This window comes from Mycteria americana, chromosome 15 (assembly GCF_035582795.1).
Source record: "Mycteria americana isolate JAX WOST 10 ecotype Jacksonville Zoo and Gardens chromosome 15, USCA_MyAme_1.0, whole genome shotgun sequence".
Taxonomy (NCBI): domain Eukaryota; kingdom Metazoa; phylum Chordata; class Aves; order Ciconiiformes; family Ciconiidae; genus Mycteria; species Mycteria americana.
The window spans coordinates 3,362,375-3,387,708 of NC_134379.1; the positions used below are offsets into that span (position 1 = coordinate 3,362,375).

Consider the following 25,334-nt stretch of genomic DNA (forward strand, 5'->3'; position numbering starts at 1 on the left):
TTTCTCTGAAAATGACTTAATAAAATGACATTTTGGGATTCTATTGTTATTTCAATTGTTTCCCCGATTACTTCCTCTTAATTTACAGTAGAATGATGTTTTTCCATCTGCGTATCTCACCAGTTAACCAGGTATATAAAAGACAGGCTAGTGTATTTCCTTCTCATACATCGCGAGTAATAAAGACATCCTGTGGATTATGCATCGCTCTTGATAGGGTTTTGCAGTTCTTGCCAATTGGAAATTGATAAATAGCAATATTAGTGATGCACAAGAAGGAATGCGCTCAACTGCTTTATGGCTTCTAAGGATGCTTTATGTGTCCGTGCAGAGGACTAGATACGCTTGTATGCAGCTGAGCAGTGTTTTAAGGAGAAATGAGTGTGATCAGCATAAAAGCAGTCACTAAGATTGAGCTTTGAAATAACAAGCCAGCTGAAAAGAGTTGGTCACTGAAGGAGTGATGCAGGAAAGGTTTTCTGAACGGTTTTCGTGTCCAAAGCACAAAAGGGGAAAGGCTGGGATTAGGTCAGGAGAAGAGAGGTCTAGTGCAGGGGAGACAGCGTGGTCCAGAAATTTGTTGGTGGGTCAAGGAATGTAAGTGGCTTGAGGGAGCTGCGATCAGTGAAATGACAAAAAGTAGCTTTGCTCACCTGATACAAGCCTGTAATATGTTTGATCAGAAGGTGAGAAAGTAGAATCTAGAGTTTTTCAAGAGACCGTATCAGCTAAAGGAGGAGGTTTAAGTATTGAGGGTGTTGTGTGACAAGTAAGGTTTGGCATGAAGGAAGGTGAAAGCATGTGAAGCTCTGTGTCAGTAACCAGCGAGGGAAAGGAATGGGACAAGAGCTGGTGGGAACAACCATTTTATCTGATGGACCTGCTGAGGTCAAGCCCAAACACCTTCTGCTTCCCCTGGCAGTGGGTATTCTGGGGCACAGCCGCTGCTGCTTTTGAAAGGGAGTCCAGGGCTGATCCCTCGTGCCTGCAGTCTGCATCAGATTCCCTGCGTATATGGTTGGTGATTGATTATGCAGTAAATGGGTGCTGCTCTTGTTGTCTTTTTTCAGTTTATTATTCTTAAGTAAGGCATTTAAATCAACTGTGCGTTTTTGGTAGTCTGAAAAATGTAAACACTTTATGGAAAGAAACGTAAGCATTAAGATTGGAAATAAAATATACTTGTATCTTTTAAAAGGTTTATCTTTACCCTTAAATATGCTGATTGGGCGTATTCATTTTGCTTAGTCTTTGTGGGCTGTTAAAATCAGTTGCTTTTTCCCATCTCAAGGAAATGCATCTTTGACACTTCTCATGACCTGAGTCACGATGCTGTCACAGAGCCAGAAAACGTCCTTAACGGTCATGGGTAAAAGAGCAGAGCTGCCGAGGGTGTGTGGTGGGTGGAAGAGGGAGAGAGATTGCTATGCTTTACTTCAGTTCCTATTCTATGGGTGTTTCAGACAAGCCATTTATTATAATTATCCATGGATATTATTATCAAGTTCTCATATGCAGTGGTTCTCAAGGTACTTTTTTTTTTTTCCACATAACTTGGGATAAATACTGTGTATTCAACCTGGATTGAATTCAGATGCAAAAATATTTGTGCTAATTGTTGCAGCTAGAGCAAGGGAAAATAAGGCATCAGTAAAACGGGGGGGGGGGAGCCACAAATGTAGTAGCATGTAGTTTATCGTCAATACTAAATTCTAATAAGCTAAGCCCTTTGGGTAGGGGGCTGCTGTTAAACTTTCCCTATCTCCTCTCCCAGCACAGCTGCATACAGAGGCATCCTTCAGAAATTCCCAGGCCAGTCATTTGCAGTTTCTAAGACAAGCTGACCAGTTTTTCCCAATACAAAAAAATTAAGTTCATGAAGATCACTTTATTCTGTATCATTTGGAAGAGAAGTCTGGCACCCCCACATCTTCCAAAGTTCACAATGCTCAAGCGTCTCAGAGTCATCCCTGCAAGAAGGCGTTGAATTCAAAACTGTGTTGATATGAATTATGATTGATAGACATCACAAGGGGCAGTAATAGTGCATACTTGTTTTCTCAAGCGCTTCATCATTCACCAGCAGGCAGTGTTAGTAAAATTCCCATGTGCAAGAAATTGGAGTAACAGAGTCTCTACACAGTGCCTAGAAGCTGCCTGTACGATAACCTCATTAGTGGAGTGTTGAGTCTGAGCTCACATAGGCCTTTCCTCAGAAGAGTTTGCAAACTCAAGTCCAGTCCTGTGGTAGCTACAGCCACAGCTTCTGGTCCAGAGCTGGCTTACAGTCACGTGTTGGGGAGAACGGGCAGTGCACCTTCGCATTTGTTTGCAAAATATTCCGTAGCTATACCCGTAATAGTTACAAGAAGCTAATCTTGTGGTCTTTTAATCTGTGAAGAGCTGAAGGTGCAAGGTCTGGTCCAAATAGGATGGCAACGTCTGGACCTCTCCCTGCCTGTGGCTGGCGTTTACTGGAGGTGACCTAAGAGCAGAAAGGCCAGTTTGGCTGATTTTGCTGGTAACCAGCTGAAGTGTTACTGCTGCCGCCTGCTTTATGGCTATGCAAAGCCTGGAGCCAACAGCTGGCAATCAACTTTCGTCGTTGTTTTTACTTCAAGGAGAGTTTTGCCCATAAATGGACTTGAGCTTTGCACCAACAATATTTTTAGTTAAATAAATCCTGAAAGATGATTATTAGGCGAGGCTTGCATATGTGGTGGTGGAGGGGTTGTTTTCTAAGGAAATGCTTCAAGGCACCTTTACTGCGCAGCTCTTTGAGGAACTTTAGCACAGCAAACTGGTATCTGTACAAAATGAGGAGGGGAAACAGCAAGGGAAGAAGCAGACATTTGTTTCAAATTTTCAAGGAGATATTTTTTACACAAGGCAGTTAACACTATGGATATCTTCACAGCTGCTAGTGAGAGGTGCCATGGGACCCAGGACACTGTCACTGTTCTGGCAGAAGTAGCTTCCTCTCCTTTTTGATTCCTCTGGACTGTCCATGTAATTTCTTTTCCATGCAGGAAAAGAAGAAATACGCATGGAGGTAGGCGAAATGGCCAGCCGTACATCACTAATTGTAGAAGTAAATGACAGGTTCAAATCCCAGCTTGAGGTTTGAACTGTTCTTTCATAATCCATCTTTGGCCAGGTAGAGACAATGGGCGGCAAAGAGGTGACGGCAGTTCCTTCTCTCTTCTAGCATTTGCCAAGGACAAGAGGAGGGTTTTGGGTATCAGTGGGACAGCTTATAACTGAGGGACACAGTTTTTGAAACTGAAGACAGTGGAAGAAAGAGAAACTTCAGAAGGAGGAAAGGAATATTATGAGGCCGTGTTCAGATTTTGAGTGGATGACGCTGATGAGCAGTTGGAAGAGCTGAAGTTCAAGGAGCCCGGGTGAGAGGGCAGAGGACTCTGTCTCATCAGTGGCTGAGACACTTGGACTGGCGCTTGCATGTCTCGGCAGAGTATTCTGACTGATGAGCTCGCCTGTCACCATCACATGCCTTGCCTGGATGCAAATAGAGAGAAAGTTCTGCTTTCTTAGGATAATCATGAGATTTAGTGCAGCTGTGTTTCAGAAGGTTCAATATCAAGCGGTTTTAAATGTTATGAAAACAACCGGCTGCATTATTTTCTCCCATCCATTTCAATGGAATCAAGTTAGTGATAGGTTTTGGACTTGCACCAGTTTAGCTGAGAGAAAAATTTGCTCCAAGTAGCCCGATCATGTGCACATACATGCTGTAGCTAATAGATAATATTCTTTCTTTAATGGGTCTGACTGTATTGGAAATATTGAGGGTTAGGGTGTGAAATGAGGCTAAATTTGGTAGGATACAATTCAAGGAAATTGCAATGTAACTTTAATTTAGGAGCGATCATTAACTAAAATAATTAGTTTCCTGACTTTGTCGAAGAAAATGCATAACGTTTTGCAGAGAAAGATAAAACACGTTTGACTGAATAAAACAAAACGTGAAAGAAAAAGCCTACTTTGGCAGTAATTAGCGCTCATGGTATTGAGTGTGTTTCTCGGGACGCTATTGAGTTTGTCTGTCAAGCTCTTCCAAACGACTTCTGCGAGCCAGCATTGCTTCCGCAGGGTTCTCTATTCAGGTCACAAGGCAGCGTTTCTCACCAGGGCGCTGCTGTTTCCTCTTCCGACTGTAGTAGATTACAGATTATACTGGAACATGTCTGAGAAAAGGTCAGAAATGAGGTTGAAAGTCTTGGAACTGAAGCTGGGAAGCTTTCCATTCTCATCCGGGAAACTTTTTGTATTGAATAAAAAGCAAAGCAAAATAAACCACCACATGCATGACAGTTCTGTTTTTCCTGCCATTTTCTGTCTGCCAGTTAGAAAGGATTTTATTTCCCTTGCATTATACGATTAGTGAATGTTTAGTTGAGGAATCTTCAGTGTTACACTAAACAGAAATAATGGCCAAACACAGTTCATTTTCTTACAACTCGGCCTCCACATGATTGCATAGCCTCAAGTTACTGCGTTTTTATTTACCAAATTAAAGATGTTTATATGTAGTGTTAATGTCAGTAGACTACGAGGTACACTTTGAAATGTAGTCTGTTAAATACCATAAGATACAAAAGCTAATCAAGTGGGTTTTGAATTTTGATGACACTGCATTACTAAGCTTTTTGTATTGGAGTAATGGAAGAAAAATGAAAAAAAATCAACATAGAATCATTTTGTTATGAGGCTGAGAGGTGCTCAATGCCGCTTTAGTTTTTCATGTAAAGTATACAGAGAAACTAAAATCCTTATGATCATTACTTTCCTACCAGAAAAACTGTCTGGGCCAAGTCCCGTTTGCCTTGCTCACTAACAGGGTGGAATTTCTCTGTGCAAAAGAGGATCCCGCAACACTTGAATGAGGAGACGTGCCATATGCGATCAAAACTGCCAGGGGAAATTTAATGGGTAAAATGACTTCATTTCAACTTGGTGGTAAGTTGGTGTTTGCATCCCTTAGGAGTTAGGGTGTAGTTTTGGTTTTAAGTGAATTACCGAGTTCCCTTTCCATGCAAGGGGCTGAGGCCGTTGCCTGTGTGCGGGGCTGGGATCTGAGGTAGAGGTGTAGTAGAGCTGGGTTTGAATCAGGCAAGAAGTGATTTGGTCGCGTTAAGGCGGTACTATGCATGGGCTAAAGAGAAGGGCAAAATAACAGTAGAGCTATCGGTGGGGCTGCATCAGCATAATTCTTCCAGGATCCAGTAAAGTCTCTTTGCATAACACTGGCTGCACGGTGCTGTACTCACAGATGAGCTCCTTGGGGCTGGCGGGAATATATCTGCCGTGCTGCATTTTGATGTGTATTTATGTCATTAGTAGCTGCAAAAATCAGGATGCTTTGCTTCCTCTCTCCTCAAAGATGATCTCTGACAGCAGTGCCCTGAAGTACTCCGTTCAAATGTTGACCAATTTGAAATCTGGCCTGAATTCGTCAAGGCTCTTGGTTGATCAGAAGAGGACAAGTTTACTGTATTAATTGCTTTCAGTTATTGAATGTTTTTTATACAGTGTTAGAAGCTAGCAACTCTCGCATGTTTTCCCCGAAGTGTAGCTTTCCTTTCATATCCAAAAATATATTTAGAAAACTTAGAAATGGGTGATTTGATCAAATGTTTAAATCTCACATTCATGCCTTAAGAGTATTTTATAGGTTTGACAACAATGGTAAATAAAATACTCATAAATAAAAACTGCAGCCATTGGTAACTTCACATTGCAATGGCGAAGGTACGTGGATAGCGGAGAGGGACTCTTCCACGTTGTGGGAGGTGTTGCAGCCGGGTCGCTGGCCGTGGGCTGTGGCGAGGAGGGTGGAGGCGAGGGCAAAGCAGTGGGGACACGAGCCCGGCCGGGGCGTACCTGGGAGCTGCTCCTGATGTCTTTTCCACAGATGTCCAGCTTTGTCAAAAACCAGTAAATCTTGTGAAGTTTATTTTCCTTATAGCATCTGTGTTTTATAATGGTGCTTTTAATTTGTTTTTTCTTTGTCTGCTGGGATTTCTTTTGTCCGGCACTTTCAGGCCTCCCTTTTTTTCTTGGTGGAAGTGAGTCTGTTAATGATGGCTGGCTTGGGAATACACCCCGGCCAGGCCGGCACGGCAGCCGCTCCCTCCGTCTGACAACAAAGCCCATTGTTGTTTTCTTTCTTCACTTTTATCCTCAACTTAATCCATTTTTCCTTTGAGTATTTGTGGAATAAAATGTCTGGAAAAGCGTGGCTCAGATTTTGGGTGGATGAAATTGTAGTCTGTCAAGAGCTGGTGGACTTGCAGCAAACAGGTACGAAGGCAGAACTAACTGATCGTATTTTCCGTGTCTCAGTAGGCAACATTTATCCAATATAATGCTGCACTTGTAAATAAACTTCTGCTGTCAGACTACCAGAGCCATGACATACTTGGCTTTTTGCAAGTCCCTTAGTAAAATTAATAAGAGATTTACCAGCAGCTTAAATTGAGACACAAGACTTTTTTTTCTTTTATTTTTCTCCAATGGAAGTCTAAAAGGCTGAATTAGGATTAACTGTAGGAGTTGTTTTGACTTGGGTTTAGCTATGATCAGGAATTTGGGCCTTGAGTCTGTAATATTTCTGTGAAAATAATGCAAGCGCTTCCTTTCGCCTGCGTCCTGAGCTGTGGCCCAAGCTGGAGAGGGAGTGCAGGCAAATGGGAGGATGCATACGGGGAAAATAAACCTTAGCCTAAACTGGCTTTAACGTATTCCGCGCACAGCTCTTGAGCTGTCATCTGAAAATCTCTTTCGTGGCAGCCTGTGGAAAGACGAATACTTGACCAAAAGGACTTGCCTTGCACGAGGTGTCGAGGACGCTCACGCTCTGGGTGGTGACCAGGGGAAGGTGCCTCATTGCTCGGGATGCTCTGCTGGAAATGTTCAGACTGATTCCTGAGAGGGCGTGTTTGCCATGAAATTGTGATGATGATGATGAATTTTCTCTAAATGCATTGCGGTAGAAAGTATTCCTTGAATAGTCAGTAGGATGTGATCTGTGTGTAGCTGTCAGTGTACAACCAAGCTAGCATTTCAAGTTAAATTGTCAGTGCTAAGTGAAGCTACTGTATTTGAAGCTATAATTCCAGGGTTTTATTCTTTAGTAATATACGTATTTCCTTACAAGAATGAATATATACTGTCCACATGTGGCAGGGTAATTTGAGTACAGGATTCTGCTGTATGAAAAATGTTTGATATTTCTAGCGGACTTAAACTTTGGCTTATTTGTTGCTTGTCCTTTGACAGTGAATCAACAACTGCTTGAGCTGTAGAAATAATGTTGATGCTTGACTGCATTCTTTGTGCTCTTTTGGCCTGATACGGCAGCCCTGTGCACACACAACTCCCATTTACTGCAGGAGGAGTTTCCTACTTCAAAGGGCTGGAGGAATGGAGAGTGACTTTATCAAATTTCTGGATGGGTACAAAGGCACACCATAAAATTATGGGGGTTTAAAATGACTTATTAAACATAATATGTGACACTGTTTTGTTCCAGTGAAATTCAGAATGCACAATACAGCTTTTGCTGAATGCTTACAAAAGGAACAGCCCTACTCATAAGAGTGCATTTACTGGATCCCCAAGGCTATGCAGTTAAGATGACAAGCATGTACCTCTCTGATAGGTCTGAGGCAACGTACAATGAAGATATAACAGTATAGAACATTTCCATCATAAAAATAGCTAAAAATAATTCAGTTGAAATGAAAGCAAATATTTTTACCTTTTCTATTAAGCACAATTTTCCTTAACCTTACTCATCTGCACCATCTTAATATTATTGTAGTCAGATTTTCAAGAGAAACTTTGCTGTCAGAATTAATTTGTCACCTTTTTGTAGCATTCCAACTTTTAATTTATGACTTGTATCACTTTTAATTGCATTTATTTGCAGTTAAGCAACTGAATGTTGCTGCAGAAAATATATTGGCAGGCCATAGTTATTGGGATATACGTTAGGCATTTACAGCTTTTCCATTTGTCATAGCTGAATTTTTTTATCATGTTTGTGCTGTGAAGTGCTGTGCGTTATGAGCTCTGGTTTAGTTAATTTTTTATTGATGTTTGTCTACATCAGTACTATGTAGTAGTAGATACTATACATTTAAAAATGAAATGTTCGACCTCTGAATGTTTTTTTTTCAAAGAAGAATCATCTTAGATTTTGGTCCCATTCAGCGTCTCTTCTACACATTTCAGTTCTCTCTATAGTTTAGTAATTTTTTTGTTTACTTTGTGTTTTCTTATGTGTGAGCCTAAAAATTTGTAGGATGTTGTTGCTACAATTAATAAAAAACTCCGAAGCGATGACTTAGTCCTGCAGTTTTCTGAGTATCCTTAACTGCGTTGGGATTCCTCAACTTGTGTGGCAATAAAGCAGCTCATCCTTGTGTAGGAAGGACGTCTGTAAACGCCTGATTTCTCTGCATGCAAATATTCTATTGAATCAACTGAAGGTTTTGCATATGGAAAACTACATGATGTTGGGAGTGGAGGGCACCGAGTAATTAAATGTGCCTTGAGAGAGAGAGAGAGGACTGTTGCAACACAGTCATTTGGTTCAGTAGTTCATAGTTAATCATTATATTCCTAACAAGTAAAAGAAAACAAATTACAGACATTTGGAGCCCCCTCTGTAGATACCGTCGCTGTTTGCTGTGTAGCATGCAGTTGCTCATGATGAATATAGGAGAGCGAAACACTTTCAGAGAGGCCTTGATTACAGGCAACAGTAACTAATTAGACAATAATGCAGAAAACTATTCATACTCCTTTCTACAAGAACCAAGAATGCATTGTGAAACTAATCTTAAAAAAATCAATTGCATCTCAGTCTTAATTTAAAACTGAGCTGGGTTTTTTTTCCCTTTCCTGTTTCTTTTTATTCCAAGTTGGTGCAGGAAAATTGCTATTAATGAAATCTGCTCTCTGAGACTTCAATAGGCTTGTTATTCATTAAAGCCTTGCTATTTCTCTTAAAATGTATTGACCAATGTTCAGGCCAGATACTTAACACAAAATACACTTTGTAATTTCATCATTTTTGTTATTGTGCTTTTCTAAGATGCAGAGGTCTATGGACTTTGTAGAAAAAACAAATAAAACCCCTAAGCTTACAGTTATATAGTATTAAAAGAAGGGTAAAGGAAGCATTGAGTGTCTTTAGGATGATGAGACATTCATTAAGATTTTTCCGCCTTCCTTTTCCTATTTTCAATCCATCTGAAGTACCATTAAAGCTTTTCAGGCAGCTTCCTGTGAGAAACCCTTTTCTGTGCTGTTTTTCTTCCTTGAAAAAAGGTGGCTGCTCTTCAGTCAGATTGTATGGATTTGGCCTGGGATTTGTATAATATCTATGTAGAATGCATCGGTTGTTTAGGAACCTAATTCCCAATATGGCTCCCTTTTGATTAAGAACAAAGCCAGCGTTTCACAGCATTGTAGGAACACAGAAAAACAAGTTAATGATCTAAACCTTTTAATTCATGGTTGCTTGTCTATTTAAAGTACTTTTGATTCTGCTATAAACAGACTGGCCCCTTTTTTGTTTAACTTCTTTCTTTGGTTTCTTCACATTTCTTTCTTTACTGTCCATGAAATTTGTAGCTAGTTTCCTTTTCTAACTGAAGAATGAAAGGTTGTGACTACAGAATGATACAGAAAGTAAGAAAGCGTATCTAAACTGGGCGTATATCCAGCACAGACCTCTCTGAAACAAGCTAAATTTAGGGTTGCTGGGATTTTTTTGTTATGTTTTCCCCTTCCTTTTTTTGAGTACCTACGTTTTGTTTTCTTCTTCTTCTTTTTTGAATGAATATCAAGTTTGTTACTTTTTTTATACTTTCTTGATTTTTACATGTAGTTTGGCATGGCTTTATTTTGTATAGTTACTTGTTCTTTTCCTCCGGTCTCAGTTCAGCAGATTACTATTATGTGTGCCTTTATCCGTAGAGACAACAAAAGCAACCTTTTCAGGACTTTCAATCACCAACACTGTATGTGGTACTTTAGGAAAATAGTTCCCTTCCAGAATATTCCCCCCCCCCCCGTCCCCCCTTAGAGAATTGGAATCCAGAGTTTGTTCTTCAAACCGAACTCAAAAACATTTTGGTGAACAAAATTGTCAGGCAGCAGCAGGAATAATTTCCTTTCCATGGAAGGGGACCTTATCCCCCTATATAAAAATAAATATTTGCTGCTTCCATTGTCATTATTTTTTTACCTGAAATGAAGATAACTTTTTTGGGTATGTTTTTGCTTGTAATAGGAGCTCATTATTGGTTTTTTTTTTTCCCCCCCTTTTTTTTTCTTTTTTTTTGGCAATGGCTTATTTCAGGCAGCTGTTAGAAATGATAAATGAAGAAAAAATTCCAATAATGTGTTTTATTGCGTCTCTATCCCATCAAGGTAAATTGAACAGCCAAGACACGTACAATAACTTCACAAACAATAATCCTGGGAACCCTCGGCTCCTGCCTCTTCCAAGTTTGACTGTGGTGTTGCCTCTTGCTCAAATCAAACAGCCAATGACATTAGGGACCATCACCAAACGCACAGGGTAAGTGTATCTGCACCAACCTTTCTTAACGTTGTTATGTATAATTAATATGGAAATAATTGGTGTTACTAGGGATACTTAGTCTTATTCCTTATTTTCATTTCAGTATATGTAATTTAATGGCAACAAAAGGGGGGTGGGGGGAAGAGGAGACAAGAAAAGAAAACCAGCATCAGATAAGTAAACAAAACCTGAAAACAAATCTCTGAAAATTCAGGAGTGTTCGTTTGGGTGGGTCATTTTCTTGCAGTCTGCCATATGGGAAGTACTGTACGCTGCCATCAGGAGAAGTTTCACACCAGGAATTGCTATGAAACATAAGCAGAGCTGTATTCAATCAGAATAAGTTATGGTTTTACCTTTTTTTTTTTTTAAAGTTTGTTTATTTTGGTTTCCAAACTTTTCAAGCAGAAATGATTTTTGACTATCAGAAATGGAAAGACAGTAAGCCAGGTTGAGTATAAAGAGAAAACTTAATCCTGCTGTTTTCTTGACCTTATTTTTCCTCTGAAGTGACTGTTCTGTACTATGAAATTCATGTGTGGACTTCCATTCCGGAGCCAGCTGCACTTTGGTACTTCTCACTGTGCCATGATAAAGCACTTCAAAGTATTTGTTGTGAAAAGCTCTACTAAATATATGTATGTTATAATTACTAAGAAGATTTTGTGAGCTTCATAAACTGTAACAATTTTTACGTTAATTGATACTGTTCAACAGTTGATACTTTTCTCTTGCTAGATTTAAAATCTTCAGGTTTTGCAATTAATACGTAAAGCTAATGGGTGATTATTATATTTTTTCTCCTCTCACTTTTTATTGTTCAAATCCCTGGATATTTTCTAGTTAAAAGTCTGATTGATCCATTAATTTACAGATTGCTTTTATATTTTTAAGAAAAATAGATTGCATATGGCAGGTGGTTGGACAAAACAGCTGAGAGTCCTACAGGGTTCATAACATTTTTCTGCATTTTGGCAAATGGGTGCAGGCACTGTCTTGCTTGCTTCAGTGGTTTCTTGCTCAAACCCTGATAGTGAGGTGAATTTTGCCATGTATTTCGTGAACTGGGAATTATTTTTCAGGTGAGAGCTCGCGGATATTCCCTCTCTCCCTGAGTAATTCCCATATTTTGTGCTTGAGTGTTCAGGACATCCTGTAGAATCTGTTACTGTTTGTTTAGTGCACTAAGTATGCGTAATAAGGTTCTAAAGCTTACATATGTATGCACATATATACATGTGTATCTCTGTATATGTCTATCTAATAATCTAGTCCTGCTCTCGCTGTTGTAAACAGGAATTTCATTAGGCTTGTTGCGCCAAATCATGAACTACGAGCATGCAATTGCCCTAAGCACAGAGGCTGTCTGCAGATAAGTTCCTGAACTTCATAGATAATTGTAAATGGGACTTAGGAAACCGTAAAGAAACAGTACAAGGGTAATGTTGTGGTTTAACTTCTTCCACACATTTCAGTTGCTTATTTTTGCTTTTTTTCCCCGCTTACAGTTTAAACACTGGCAAGGGAAATAGATTGCACTAGCAATGAGGTGGATTTTAAAAGTGCAGAAAGGTGTGATCTCAGATGAGGACAGGAAGGGAGGTGGGATCAGAGAGAGAGGTTGGTGTGCATGGGGATAAGCAGGAATTCAGTTCCTGAAAGAGGGAAAAATATCAAACAGGTCACTTGAAGAGTACAGTCAGAGAGGGACAGAAATGTAATTCTGGGCTCAGTTGGTAGCCTCCTAGAAATGGAACAGACACCTAGAACTAGGTGGGACAAGACATAGAAAGAAAATAAAAAGCCATCTGAAGGTCTGCCGGGGGGAAGGTAGAGTGATAGGAGCAATGGTGAGGATGATGATTTAAAAAAAAGCACCTGGTTTACAACAGTAATTCGTGCAGCAGCCTTTACAAAGGCTGTTTCCTTAATGCTGTGGTGATACCAGCCAGCTTTTCCAGAACTATTGCAAATATAATAAATCTGCATTATTTTATTTAATGTTTTATTCTTAAATGTCTTAAACATATTCAGAGAGTGTTCATATTCGTAGTTTTCTTCAAGTAAATTTTACTATTCACAAGCTGCCCTTGTCCTATTATTTTGCGTAATTTTTAAAACTAATTAAATGTAAAGTATTCAGTGAGGCTTATGTAAGGGGGGAAAACAACAGTCATGGGAAGTACCCTGCTGTGTAAATAGAGTTTTCATGAATGAGGATCATAATTTTCAGCGAAGCCCGTGTAGACGTGTAATGCTAAGCTGAGAGCTTCCTTCATTTGTTCCGCATCCAAAATATTTGATGAAAGTACACAAAATTAACATGAAAAGCTGCATTTATAAAGCAGGGATTTAAGAGGAATGCCTAGGATCCAAGAAGCCTGGCATGCCTAAAATGACCAAATTGAGACAGCAGCCTTAACTTAAACCTCCAGGGGGCAAAGCGTGTGTTTAACATATTTAACATCTGCCCTCATATTTCTAGAAACACATAGCAATGTAAGTCTGTACAGTGTAATATTTAGACAGGACAGGGACCATCTGCCTCACTCGGAGAAGTGTAGGAGGCATGTATTACTGCAAATGGCAAAAGACAGATGTATTTACACCTACATGGTCAGCACCTTTAAGCACTGCTCCGAGGAAACAAGGCTCCTCTTTGGGAGCAGCTGCTTAACCTTGTGATTGTACAGTGATCAGAAAAGGAGACGAACTCGCTATCAGTTGGATTTTACAGTTGCTGTTCAGTGGCCCTCAAAGCAGATTCCTTTTCTGTTGTTGCTACTTTCAAAGAATTAAAAATTTAATCTGTTGCAGGACATTTCTAAAAGTAAAAAGCAAAACTAAAAGAATACCATATAATTAGCAGTTCTGGATTTGTCTGGTTTATTTGCTTTTAACGTATGAAAGGCTTCTTTAATACTAGACACCTTAATTAAGTTTTGTAGGTTTTATTAATCAGAAAGTCAAAATGGGTTTTTTCCTGCTAGTATCCAAGACAGCAAAATATTTTTCAGGTACTGAAAGGACTGATCAGTGCTCTTAATATCATCTGTCTCAAGCAGAGCTGCAAAGCATGTCATTTTACTTGACAAGTGGAACAGCAGTGAAATTTTTAAAAGTGTTCACAGTAGCCCTATGGGAATGAAACACCAGAATCTGGAGTTGTGTCATTACTGCGCTTTTCATCACAGGTGCTTTTTTTCTCACACAAACTTGTGGGTTTTGGAACGTTTTCTGATCAATCATTAAACTCTCTTCTTTTGAATACAATTCACATTGTCAGCACTAAGTATCTCAGAGCATTACGTCCCTTCTTGCCATCATTATTGTTTCCTTGTTCCCTGCCCTCTGTTTTTTCCTTGCTTTTTCAAGTCTCTCATTGTAATTCCTGCACCTTCACGAAGCACTTAATTTTTGTCCCTGTATTTTGTCATCCCATTGAGTCGCTTTCCTGTAGTTTGTACTGTCAGCACATTCTGAGGAGCAGATAGGCTTTCCCAAAGGGGCTATAACATTAATGAGTAAGGAAGCATCTTACGTTTTAAAGATCAGGGGGATGTAAGGCAGTAAAAGAGTTTTTTAATTTTATAAGCCTTTCTATATCTGTGCCTCAGTTTCCCTCTCAAAATTTTAACAGTAATGCTGAATTCCTTCTCAAGTCTGGTGAATGGGTTAATTCATTGCTCATTTACAAAGAGCTTATAGATTTGAAAGGGGAAGAACTGTATGATCCATCTCATGCTTGTCTATAAAAGGCAGTGAATCAGAATATGTTAGAAGACAGCTTTGTGCTTTGCAGTAGCTTTATAAGCGTTCCTTGTGTTTGCGGAATGAGTTGTAGTTAGTTTCCAGTTTGTAAGAATGTGGGGACACAGATGAGCTGTAATAGGAAGGAGGGAAATAAAAGATACAATAATTGCCCCAAAAGAAAAACTGTTGTAAAAGTTGGCTTCTCTGACAGCAGCATTTGTTTTAACTTTCTCAAGGGATACGGTCATTATGTTTGTATCATACTTCATTCTCAAATTCCTTATAGCTTTAGTGAAACACCAGGATGTAACCTGCATTAGTTGGGTCTTGTCAAAACAGACATCCAACGTACCTTATAGGCAAAGGAATAAACCTTTTTTTTTTTTTCCTCCAGAAGATTCAGATAGCGTGTTTTTAAACATGAAACTGTATCCATTCTTCATCCCATCCCTCATTCCACCCCCAAAAAGGAAGGGGAAAAGTAGGTAAAGTGTCTGATGCAATTTTATCATTTTAGTGTTTCTCATTGCTTATATTATATGTACTGAAAATCGCTGATAGCCATTTGTTTTATTTTGACTCAGAGAGCTTAATTTATCCCAGATTCTACTACTGAAGCAAACAAAAATAAGGAGTGCAAAGTCATGATACAATTAAGTAGGAAACAGTAACTAAAAACGTCAAGAAAAAATTGAAAAATTAAAAAGTAAAGCTAAAGAATTCAGTACAATAGGTCAGCTTTCCTGCATGGTGAATCCAGACATTCTCTTTCTGGCACATTTCTCAGACTTGTTTTTTGTCACCTTTAGCTTTTATAATACATTTTGGTAATAAAGCAACTACCGTAATGATTTGTAATTGATATGAAATACAGTTATTTGCACTAAGTTTTGTTCAGATGTCACTGTTTATGAAAGGATTCTCGCTATGGCAACATACAGCGATGAGGGTTAGAATAAGTGCATGTTGCACAGCTTATTAAAAGCTTAAATAGTTTTTGTTAAACTTGATAACACAAAATCAAAGAATGTTTCAGTTTTCAATTTTCTAAAACTCAGAATCAGATCAGAAATTAAGAAAATTCTGTTGGAATTTTGAATCATAAATCATCTTCATTCAATAATTTTCTTTTGGAATTTCTTAGTACCTATGAGAATGGGGAACCTCAGTGAGGTTTTTTGCCTTGGCAATGCTCTGTTACTGTCACCGTGCGTAGCCATCTGGTGCTGTCTTTTCAAGGTTGGGTTATCCTGTAATTTGTACATTCCCTCTCTCTCAATTAGCATACCATCCATATTATGTGAAGGAAATAGTGAAAAACAATTGCTTATGTAAATATCATAGGAAAAAAAATGGTCGTCTTAAAAGAAATTAGGTCTCATGAACATAAAGGAAATGCTAAGTTGTCTCTCTCGCCCTTAACGCTTTTTATTAAGACTATACTGTAGTCTTTGGAAGTGTAATTACATTTTCTTCACGATACAAGATTTTGTATCCATGTTAAAAACAAACAAACAAACAAGACCTTGCACTGAAGCCTGTATCCACCTGGGTCAATTGGTAATTAAAATAGAGAGAATTTGTTAATTTGCAAGTATAATCAGGTCAACATAGTATGTTGTGCAAAAAAAAAAAAAAAGCCTGTGTTATCTTCTAAGATGTTCTAATGAGCTCAGCTAAATGTCATTTGCCTGCTTTTCGCAGACAGAGAAACTGAGGCAGAGAGGAGAGAAAAATACGTGCCAAAAAATCCAGGATCGTAGTTTAGAAATTCTAAGCTCCCAGTCAGATTTGACCACTCTCCAATGACCCTTCAGATTTACACTAGATACATTCTAGGTCTTAAATTGTGTTGGCTATGGGTTATGCAGAAGACTTAGCTTTCCATTAAGTATTTAAATGGTACAATAGTGCTGGGCTAATCTTCTGTTGAGCCATTAGAATGGTCTTCGAGTCAGGGACCGAATGTGTTGACTGTGTAGGAGATCATACAATTCATACGGTTCACACAATTTAATTGGGTTTTATCACTATTCGAAGATGATACATTATGTCTAGAAAGGCAGCTGGTTCTACCAAATGAGCTATCTCCCCCGAAGTGTTAACCAAACATTTATTTAAATACAAACAGTTAAAGGCTAGTCCGTTATACAGAGTTCAAAAGATATTCAATATGTTTATTGGCCTATATTACTAATAAGAAAAATAGAGGTTTTTTTCTGAATATTCTATTATTTATTGGATTTTTACTTCTTTGCGTGTCAAATAATATACCTTAGGTTTGTACCTTCACCTAAATGGTTTTTTAAGAGGGTCTCTTCATTCATTGATGTTGTGCTCATGTCAAATTGAGTTCACAGAATTCTTTTTTGTCAGGCTGGTATCCTTTTAATTGTGTAGGCATACGGCTGAGTGCTTTATACATCTTTCTATGATAGACCTTTTCTGTTAGTTCATTGCCTGAAAATATTTCACTTGTTGCAACTAGCCAGAATTTATCGCCGAGTCAGAGTATAAAAAGAAAAATGACACATTGGCATTTATAAAATGAATTATTCAGCGATCTTGTGGATTATGTTACATCCCAAATGAGAATCAAAGAAGCCTTGAGCACGTGAGTAGCTCCAAATTTACCTCCTGTTCCTCCTTTTCAGATTTTATGCAAATGTCAGTATGGCGATGGCTTTTTCAAGGGTGAAGTAAAGAACAAGGGAGATACCCATTAAAAATGCACTAAAAGTAACGGGGTGTGATACCACTTTAAAAACTATAGGCTGTGCAAAATACTTCAACAACAACAGAAAAAAATCATGGTGTAGATAAATTGTTGAGTGGCCAAAAACATTAAGCTCTTTATCAGGTGCTTTTTAACATCAAATACATTTGAAATAAGTCAGGGTTCTCTTTCCTGTGTTCCACGCAAGTTTGTAAGTGGGGGAATAAGGTTGCCGTGTCATACAGTTGCTAAAGATTTTGAATTTAATAGTTTGTTTCTAACCTACGAAAAGGGCTGAGTAATTTTCTCTAAAAGGTTGTGCTTGTACTTGTCATCGTTTTTACTTCGGACTTGCCTCTTTCCAGTATATTTGTCAAACTGTCCCACTCAGACCTTCAGTGTTTCATGGAAAACACCCACATATTTGTTGCTTTTGATGCTAATTTACTTTTTCTATTAGTTTTAACTGTAATGTCTGTTTAAGGCTCTTGACTGCTTTTGCCTCAGATTTGTCAGGAGATTTCAGGAAGGAGACCTAAACTGTGTCCAACTTGAATTATAACGTTAAAGCCTGCTTGCAACTGATGCATTACGTTTGTCACAGCCGTTGTGCATGAAGAGCCTACCCCGTCAGCTCCTGCTTGTGTGGGTGGTTGCGATGTCAGTGGGACTGTTCACGTGAGCGATTATGTTTGTGAGCGTCAGCATGCTGGTTACATTAGAGGTCTACATCTCTTTCAGGGCATCATGAACAGTTATAAAAAATTATTTTGTTTACCTTCTGCATAAATCTTAATAGCATGATATACAGTGTACTTGTTGGTAATTGAGTTTTCATCTAATTTCTGTGCATTTTTCCCCTTTACGTGAAGACCTTACCTGTTTGGAGCAGGATGTTTTTCCATAAAAGCTCCATGGTGAGTTCCCAGTTCAAACCCAGCATGCCTATAATTCATTTGCTGTCCTCACTGAAAATAACTCTGTGCTTAGACTTTTTAATTTTGGATTAATTTTTTTTTAATTTGTTTACTTGCATGGCTGATCCATAGGTGGAAGCACTGCATAATTTCACTTTTAAACTATGGATGCGTGTTCACCATCAAGCATTGTCAAAGAAATGCATTCACTTTTTTTTCTTTTTTACCTTTGAGAGGGCATTTAATTTTTAAGTAGCAGAGAAGTTAAAAAAATAAATTATTTCCCAGTGCGCAAAAATGATTGCAATATCTTTATGAAACAAGCCTCTTTTTTTCCATATAGCTTCCTTTATTATTGTAGCACTAAGTTGCTTACAGACAGAAAACAATGCAGTGACCTCTCAAAAATAAGTCAGATTAGCAGTGAGTAGACAGTGAAATACTGCAGTAAGAGAGATGAAGCAGGTAAAATGGGCACTGCAAAATAAAAAAAGCAGCTTATCACACGAGGAAAAAAAACCTAAACCACAGTTCTGTTAAAATCAGGATATTTGAAATAATAAGGGGTTTTGGTTTTGATATGTAAAATTGCAGCATATTACAAAAGTACAGACAGACGAAAAAGCAAGTTTTAAGAAGTTTCCCTGTGTTGGAGCTTGGTTCAGTATTCACACAGTGCGACATAACCTCCAGTCACCTTTTTATGATTAGATGGGCGTTAGCTGGTTGAAGTTTTAGGCAAGAAGAATGGAAGAAGTTTGAACATCTTACAACTTTCTTAGAAAATTTAGAAACTTTCAGCTAGGAGGTTTTTGGGTTTGTTTGGGGGGGTGGTGTTTTTCTTTTTTTTAAGTTTAGCTAAGGTTACTTACTAGCTTATATCTATCAGTATCTGTTAGAATATTTGTATGTGGCTCTTGTTTCTACAACTAGAAGTTTGTTCCACATATATCACCCCCTTATGTCTCTGTCAAAATACTATCTTCAGCAGAAAGAGGTTCTTAAGAGCTTCATTAGGATACAAAGTTCTTAAGAGAATGGCAGAGGACAGCTGATGAGGGGTATGGGAGCTATACCAAAGACAGGAAAAGCGAAGGCACTAAATACGACACTAAAGGAAAGAAGGTGACATTGCCTTATTCCTAGAGAACATCTGGTTACTCAAGTAGTCTTCCTAAGAACCATTTCTAAGTGATAGTCTACGATGCACCTAAGCATTTCATCTGACGGTGATCTAAGAACTGAAAAGGCTCTGGAAGAAGAGTTTTGAAAGTGGATTGTCTTAGCAAATGGATGTTTCAGTCACCCCCTGCATGAAGCAGCAGAGGCGCTTGTCAACCAGAAATTATTTTAGATTGAGGCAAGATTAAAAGGCCTAGATTAAAGAGGGGAATATATGAAATAGACTCAAAAATTGTTGCCTGTCTTTCACAAGACTCTTTTGTGGTTTGTTTAATGCCAGTGCTAGCTCAAAAAATATGGTCTTTACTAGCCTACAGAGAAATTAGGATAAAAAACACACTTTGGGTGGGGGAAGAAATCATGTTGTTTCCATTAAGGTCTTAATGAGACCTAAAATTATGTAAACAAAATGAATGGAGATTTGACAGCTTACTGCCTGGCGAATAAAGGAGCCTACCATTTCTTTTCTTGCTTTTTCTTGCTTTATTCATGATTTGACAACTGGAAACATGTCTTTGTTTTCTTGTTTTAGGCACAATGATAAATTAATTAAAATTTATGTATTTTGAGACAGATAAGCTTTTTCAGTAATTTTATGTGTAATTGCAGATTTCATGCAGTATTTTTCTCCTGATATTTTTGTTGCTGCTTATGTAGTCTAGATAAAACTTTTACCTTCAAAAATCACGTATGTTTCCCTTTCAGTGGGTTTAGCTGTGGAGTTGTGGATAAGTGCTTTTGTTTTTATGAATCTGATGTATTTGAAGCCTATTTGTTGGGAACATAAACCCAATGTGATTCTCAATCTTTGCAGACTGTTACTATTTGATTGATAATATTTGAATTTGTAGAGCAGTTCCTTCATATCATATATATGCAATTTATTTATTTTTTTAAAGTCATGTCACTTGTTTGACTATGAACTTAAAGACAAATTTAAGGTCTGGCAGTATTTTATGAGACGTAAAGCTCTTTGAGGAACACTCCATCACTGTACTGTGTAGCCTCTGGTTTTCATAGTTGCCTATGGTTTTCAAAATATTTTAATAGTATTAATACTTATTAATTCTTTCTTACATAAAGTAGAAAAGTGAATAATAATAAAAAATGAAAACTAGTTAAAATAGTCATTAGTTATGATTTTCATAAAGAGCTTACACAATAAATTTCCAGAGATTATGGCAGTTTGATTCGTTACAAAAGTCAACGAGTGGTAGCACTGAATTGTTTCAGTAGCTCTTAATCTTTTCTTATTGCATTGTCAACATGAAAGAGCTGCATGCTATTGCTGAGTCTCTTCATTTTTTTTAAGATCTGACAAAGTGATGTCTTAATTTTCTTCTTTAGTTTGCTCCCATCACTTTTTGTGCCATTTCAGCAGAAAATGCTCATGTATGTTTTTCATTGGACATGTATACATCAACATCTCAGTGCTTCTGCATTTAAAACGGAAATAATCCTCCAAAATTATGTTAGAGAAGTTAATTATTATCAACAACACAAATTTCCCCAAATATTGTGGTATTTAGCTGGAGTTTGGGATTAACTTGACTTTTAGTAGGTGACTTTGTCATTGACTTCAGCTGGGGTAGGTGAATGTCAACTGTTGGTAACTGAAATGACATCAACGTGATCTTCAGTTGAGGCACAGCTCTTATTAAATTTATAGCAGAGCAAGAACTATGTCACTGAAAGGGGTTTTTATTACTATTGTACTTCTGCTGTAGGTTTCTGCACAGATACAACTGGGGTAAAAATATTGCTGTGTCTCATTGAATTCTTGGTGTAGTTACACAGTTGGGTAGACCCAGACAGGAGAAAGTGCAATGCTTTTTTATCCTCCTTATGTCTTAAATATAGTGTCATTGTTTCTCAATGTGGAAGACTGAAATTATAAGGGTGAATGTTTTGGTCCCATTAGCTTCACTTTCTTGTTTTTAGTGTTGATTCCCAACAACCTGTACTTCTTCCTGCATCGCAAACCCTTTCAGTAAAAATATATACAATCTTTTGAAAGTTAGTATATTGTGAAGATTCTTTTAAATTAACTGGTTTTAAAAGTGAGGCCAAATGTGCCTTAATTTCAGTTCTTGGAATAATTTATGAAGTGCTGACAGGCTAACAGCAAGTAAAGAGCAGGAGTTCATAGCAGAAACAAGTCATTCACCACCTACCTTCAACATTATTGTTTTGTTAATTTATAAAGCTGAGAGGGTGTTTGCGTCTACATAACAATGAGGATTTATAGTTTCCAAGTTGTTAAAATATCACAATGACCTGAAAATATATTTTTCTAATGGCATTACTGTTACTGAAAATAACTGGGCTTTTGAGGTTTACTGAAAGAAAGAAATTTGAGTTGGAATGTATTGATGAAAACTCAGGCATAAAGTAAAATGGTAGTAAAATGAAAGATTCCTTAGTTACTATAGTTTTCAGAACAGACTTGTTGGCATCTCGGCAGTTTTTTCAGAAATATGTCTAAACCAATATGATGCACTAGTCATTTTCTTTTTGTTTGTCTTTATTTTTTAGCAGGACTAAGTTTAACCACATGAGTAATCGTGCTTTACAAGGTCTGCTCTTTCTGTCTACAAAACATCATTCTTGAAGGCAAAATGTTTTGGCACTGAAACCAATACTTAAATGCATGCCTTGAAAGATGTGCATCTTAAAGACATGGTGTAAATAGAATGTAGATTAGACCATTTCCTCAAAGGTTGTTTATAACTGTATTTGGTTGAGCGTAGGTCTTTGGGACGAAGAGTATGGAGAACCCTGCAAAAATGTCATTAGAGTACCAGATTCCCTTCTGCTTAAAGCCTTGAAGAAATGGTTGAAGTCAGTTATGTCTCTGTAGAAGTTTACTCCAGTTTGTAGTTGAGAATAGTGTTTACTCCCATTTTTTTTCCCCATTTTCAATTATTTTCATAACCTCAGATTGTGTTGAGTAAAAATCCAGAATGTTAAGAATATTAGGATAGTGTGGAAAGATTCTCTTTTCAAGGGTTTGTAAGAGGATGTGAATACGGCTGAGTCATATCTGTACTCGTAGTTTGCTTTGTATTGATTGATGGGTAACACTGTCCTTCTCAACAATCTTGTTCTATATTAAAACCAATCATTTATTGATTGAAGTATAGATCAGTAAGTAACAAGACTCTAATTAGTGCATACATTTACATTTTCATTTCTGAAGGAATATTAGTGTATGAATATTTGGAAGGTGAGAGCTAAAAATAGTTATCGATACACAGTTTGTTACAGAACTGGTTAAAAATACTGCTTCAGTGACAGATGACTATTTCAAAGTGAAAGAAATCTCTTCTGAACTTTTCTGAGCAGCTAATAAATACTTCCGATGTTAATATCAATTGAAACATTCTAATATAGATCATGAAGTGCCACTGCAAGCAAGGTAGTATATTTATAGTCAGGAACTTTTTGGAACACAGATTTCTGACCCAGTAATCTGTAGCTGTAATTTTAACAGTTGGATATTAAGTGCTTTGTGGTGGTTCAATATGAGAGTTACTGACTATAAATCGCAATTGCTCTTTTGGGACATTCTAGCTTCTCCTGGATGCACGAGAGCTTCAGGACTGATCTAAGTCCATGAAAGTTGGTCTGAATCTTTCCATTGACTCTGGTCAGTGTGATGGAATTCCTTTTGAAAGGTCTTTTTTTTTTTTCTTTTTTCTTTTTCTTTTTTGACTTCTGAATGAAATGTGTGACCATAGGCTTGCCGTGTGTGTGATTTATGGCAAGTAGCTTAGCCCCTCTGTGCTTCAGTGAGTCCATCTGTAGAACTGGCAGAGTAATACTGCACAAGGTGTTGGGAAGCTCAGTTACACTTTCTGTAAATCCCTTTCAGAAACCTGGCTGGAAATACAGTGCGAGTGCAAACAATTAGTCTTTTCTCCCATTTTCATAAATGACCTAATTTCTGGTATGCTATACAAAAAGTATTTGCTGCTTTAGGTGAGTTCAGTTTGAAGGCAATTTTAAAGGTTTCAGGTTGCATGACAGTAGTGATGGAGGCTATATGTTTTAAACCATATGCCTTATTTTCCATGTGTCACTTACTACAGCTAGTTGTGGAAGGAAATTGTTTGAAGTCAGTGCGAGTTTTGCCATTTCTTCCAGTGAGCTCAGGACTGAGCTGTAAGGGACCAAGGCATAGTTAGGTCTTTGGAGAGGTGCAGTCTCTGCAGCTGGGTGCAGGAGTTTTAGAGAAGCCCAGCTTGTAGAATAGTTTTGCTTTAACTTGCTTTTCTTGTGTTACTTCTACATTATATTGATTCGTAATCTGTTCTTGCTTTAATATCCCTATTGGTTCATTCTGTTGAACCACTTCACCTATATACAAGTAATTTGTCATTAACAAAAAAAATGGTAGTATGAATTAAGTGCCATTATAATTATGCGTAGTGTTTGAATTGCTTTCTGCTGATTTAAAATATTTTTCTGCTGCTTAATTCCATCATCATACTGCAATAATTTGTGTGCACATACACATAGGTACACACACACTTCTTAGAATCGAAGATCATAACTTAAAACCGACCAAGTTAATGTGATGGTGTAATCACAGGCTGATATAATGTGGAACAAGAAATTAATAGAAGAAAAAAGGAAAGGAGGGAGAGGTAGCAAGAGAAGGGAGCAGTGAAATTGAGTAGAGAGAGAAATATAAAATAATCCAATTAAAAAGACTGGTAAAAAGGGAACATGAGAAGGAGGAATCCTGCGTTAACTTCTCAAACAGCTTTTCTCCTAAGGAATGGGTGAAATCCTGGTTTAATTAATTGAGGAAATGGGCAATGCTCTGAAAATACTTTTGAGTTTATACAACACGTAATGTTACCTATCTTCAGATTTCTGTAAGGAGGAACACTAAATGATGTTTTAGTGAAACATAAACCGCTGTATCTGCTACATGCACATTGTGGTGTTTCAGAGGAGAATGTGTCTTAATCTTTTTTTACATGATAAAATTACTGATTTGTTTTAACACATAGCTCATGAGTATATGCATTGTTTCCCTTTCCTTGTCTCCTCCGCATGTTGTTCCCTCTTACCCTTTGGCCCATGTCACATGTATCCTAGTGGTTTCAATGGCATCAGGACTGTGCTGCATTTCAACTGATCAGCAGTCAGCGTTAGCGTTATTATTAATTTTCTTTTGAAAATACAAGAAAATATCAACCACCTTGAATGACTGACCCAGAATCTGTATTTTCATTCCCAAAGGACTTATGATTATAAATGTTTGTATTCACTTTGGAAGTTGTTTCTATTGAATGCAAATATTCAATATTGGGCCTTTTAAACAGTCCAACTAATTCTCCATTATGAGCCAGTGCTGTTCTTCAAGTTAATGAGTTCACTGATCAAGGGAAATTTGGGACCTACTATCGAGAAACACTAAGCATCTGTAAATCCTGCTAAATCTTATGGGAACTGCAGATATTCACCACTTGTGAATTAATATCTTAGAATGACTATTAAGCAAGGGACATCTCAATTTTTGAGAAATCACTTTCATAATTTTATCCCGTTCTTTCTTTAAGCAAATCCAAACCAGCTCCACAGATTTCACCCAGTAAGTCTGTGGGAGGAGAGTTCTGTGTTGCTGCAGTCTTCGGATCATCAAGGTCATGGTTTGCAAACAATCCTGGTCTGAAAAGAGAAAAAGGTTGGTATATTGCAAAAATAGGACTTGCGTTTAAATTTAAATTCTCTATTTTATTTTCTCATTTTGTGATAACTTCTGAGCAGGTGGTGCTCATCTATAGATTTTGTTCCTTAAACTCAGTGACAGCGGAGATTTTTGGGAACATGGTTGGGGTGCTTTTGGTAAATAGGACAATTTACAAGAAATTGTAATTAGTGAGATAAATCATTGATCTTTTATTATGATATAATGAGAGAAAACAAACTTTGATAGTTCAATCCAAAGATATTGTGTGAAGTTTCACAGAAAAAGCTGTGAGGTAAAGGTGAGACACCTTTGCTAAAGCAAATGTACAGACATATGTTGGGCAATGTGTAATTGCCTGAATACACCTTGGTGAGAAACTCTGTTCCACCTTCTCTTATATTCGTATATTTATGAAACAAGGGGGAAATTGTGTGCTTTGTA

The 25,334-nt window shown here is 37.7% G+C and overlaps 1 protein-coding gene across 9 annotated transcripts in view; it reads left to right on the top strand.

Annotated features, from left to right (window-relative positions):
• The window catches only part of BCAS3 (BCAS3 microtubule associated cell migration factor), a 378,393-nt gene that overhangs the window by 128,519 nt on the left and 224,540 nt on the right, over positions 1–25,334 (top strand). For 7 of the 9 annotated variants that reach the window (XM_075517892.1, XM_075517894.1, XM_075517888.1 and 4 more), the window contains exons 16-18: positions 10,468–10,618; positions 17,963–18,007; positions 24,763–24,887. In XM_075517892.1, the coding sequence (XP_075374007.1) occupies positions 10,468–10,618; positions 17,963–18,007; positions 24,763–24,887 (321 nt within the window). The remainder of the gene's footprint in view (positions 1–10,467; positions 10,619–17,962; positions 18,008–24,762; positions 24,888–25,334) is intronic. The other 2 variants (XM_075517889.1, XM_075517891.1) reach the window with 1 other exon arrangement.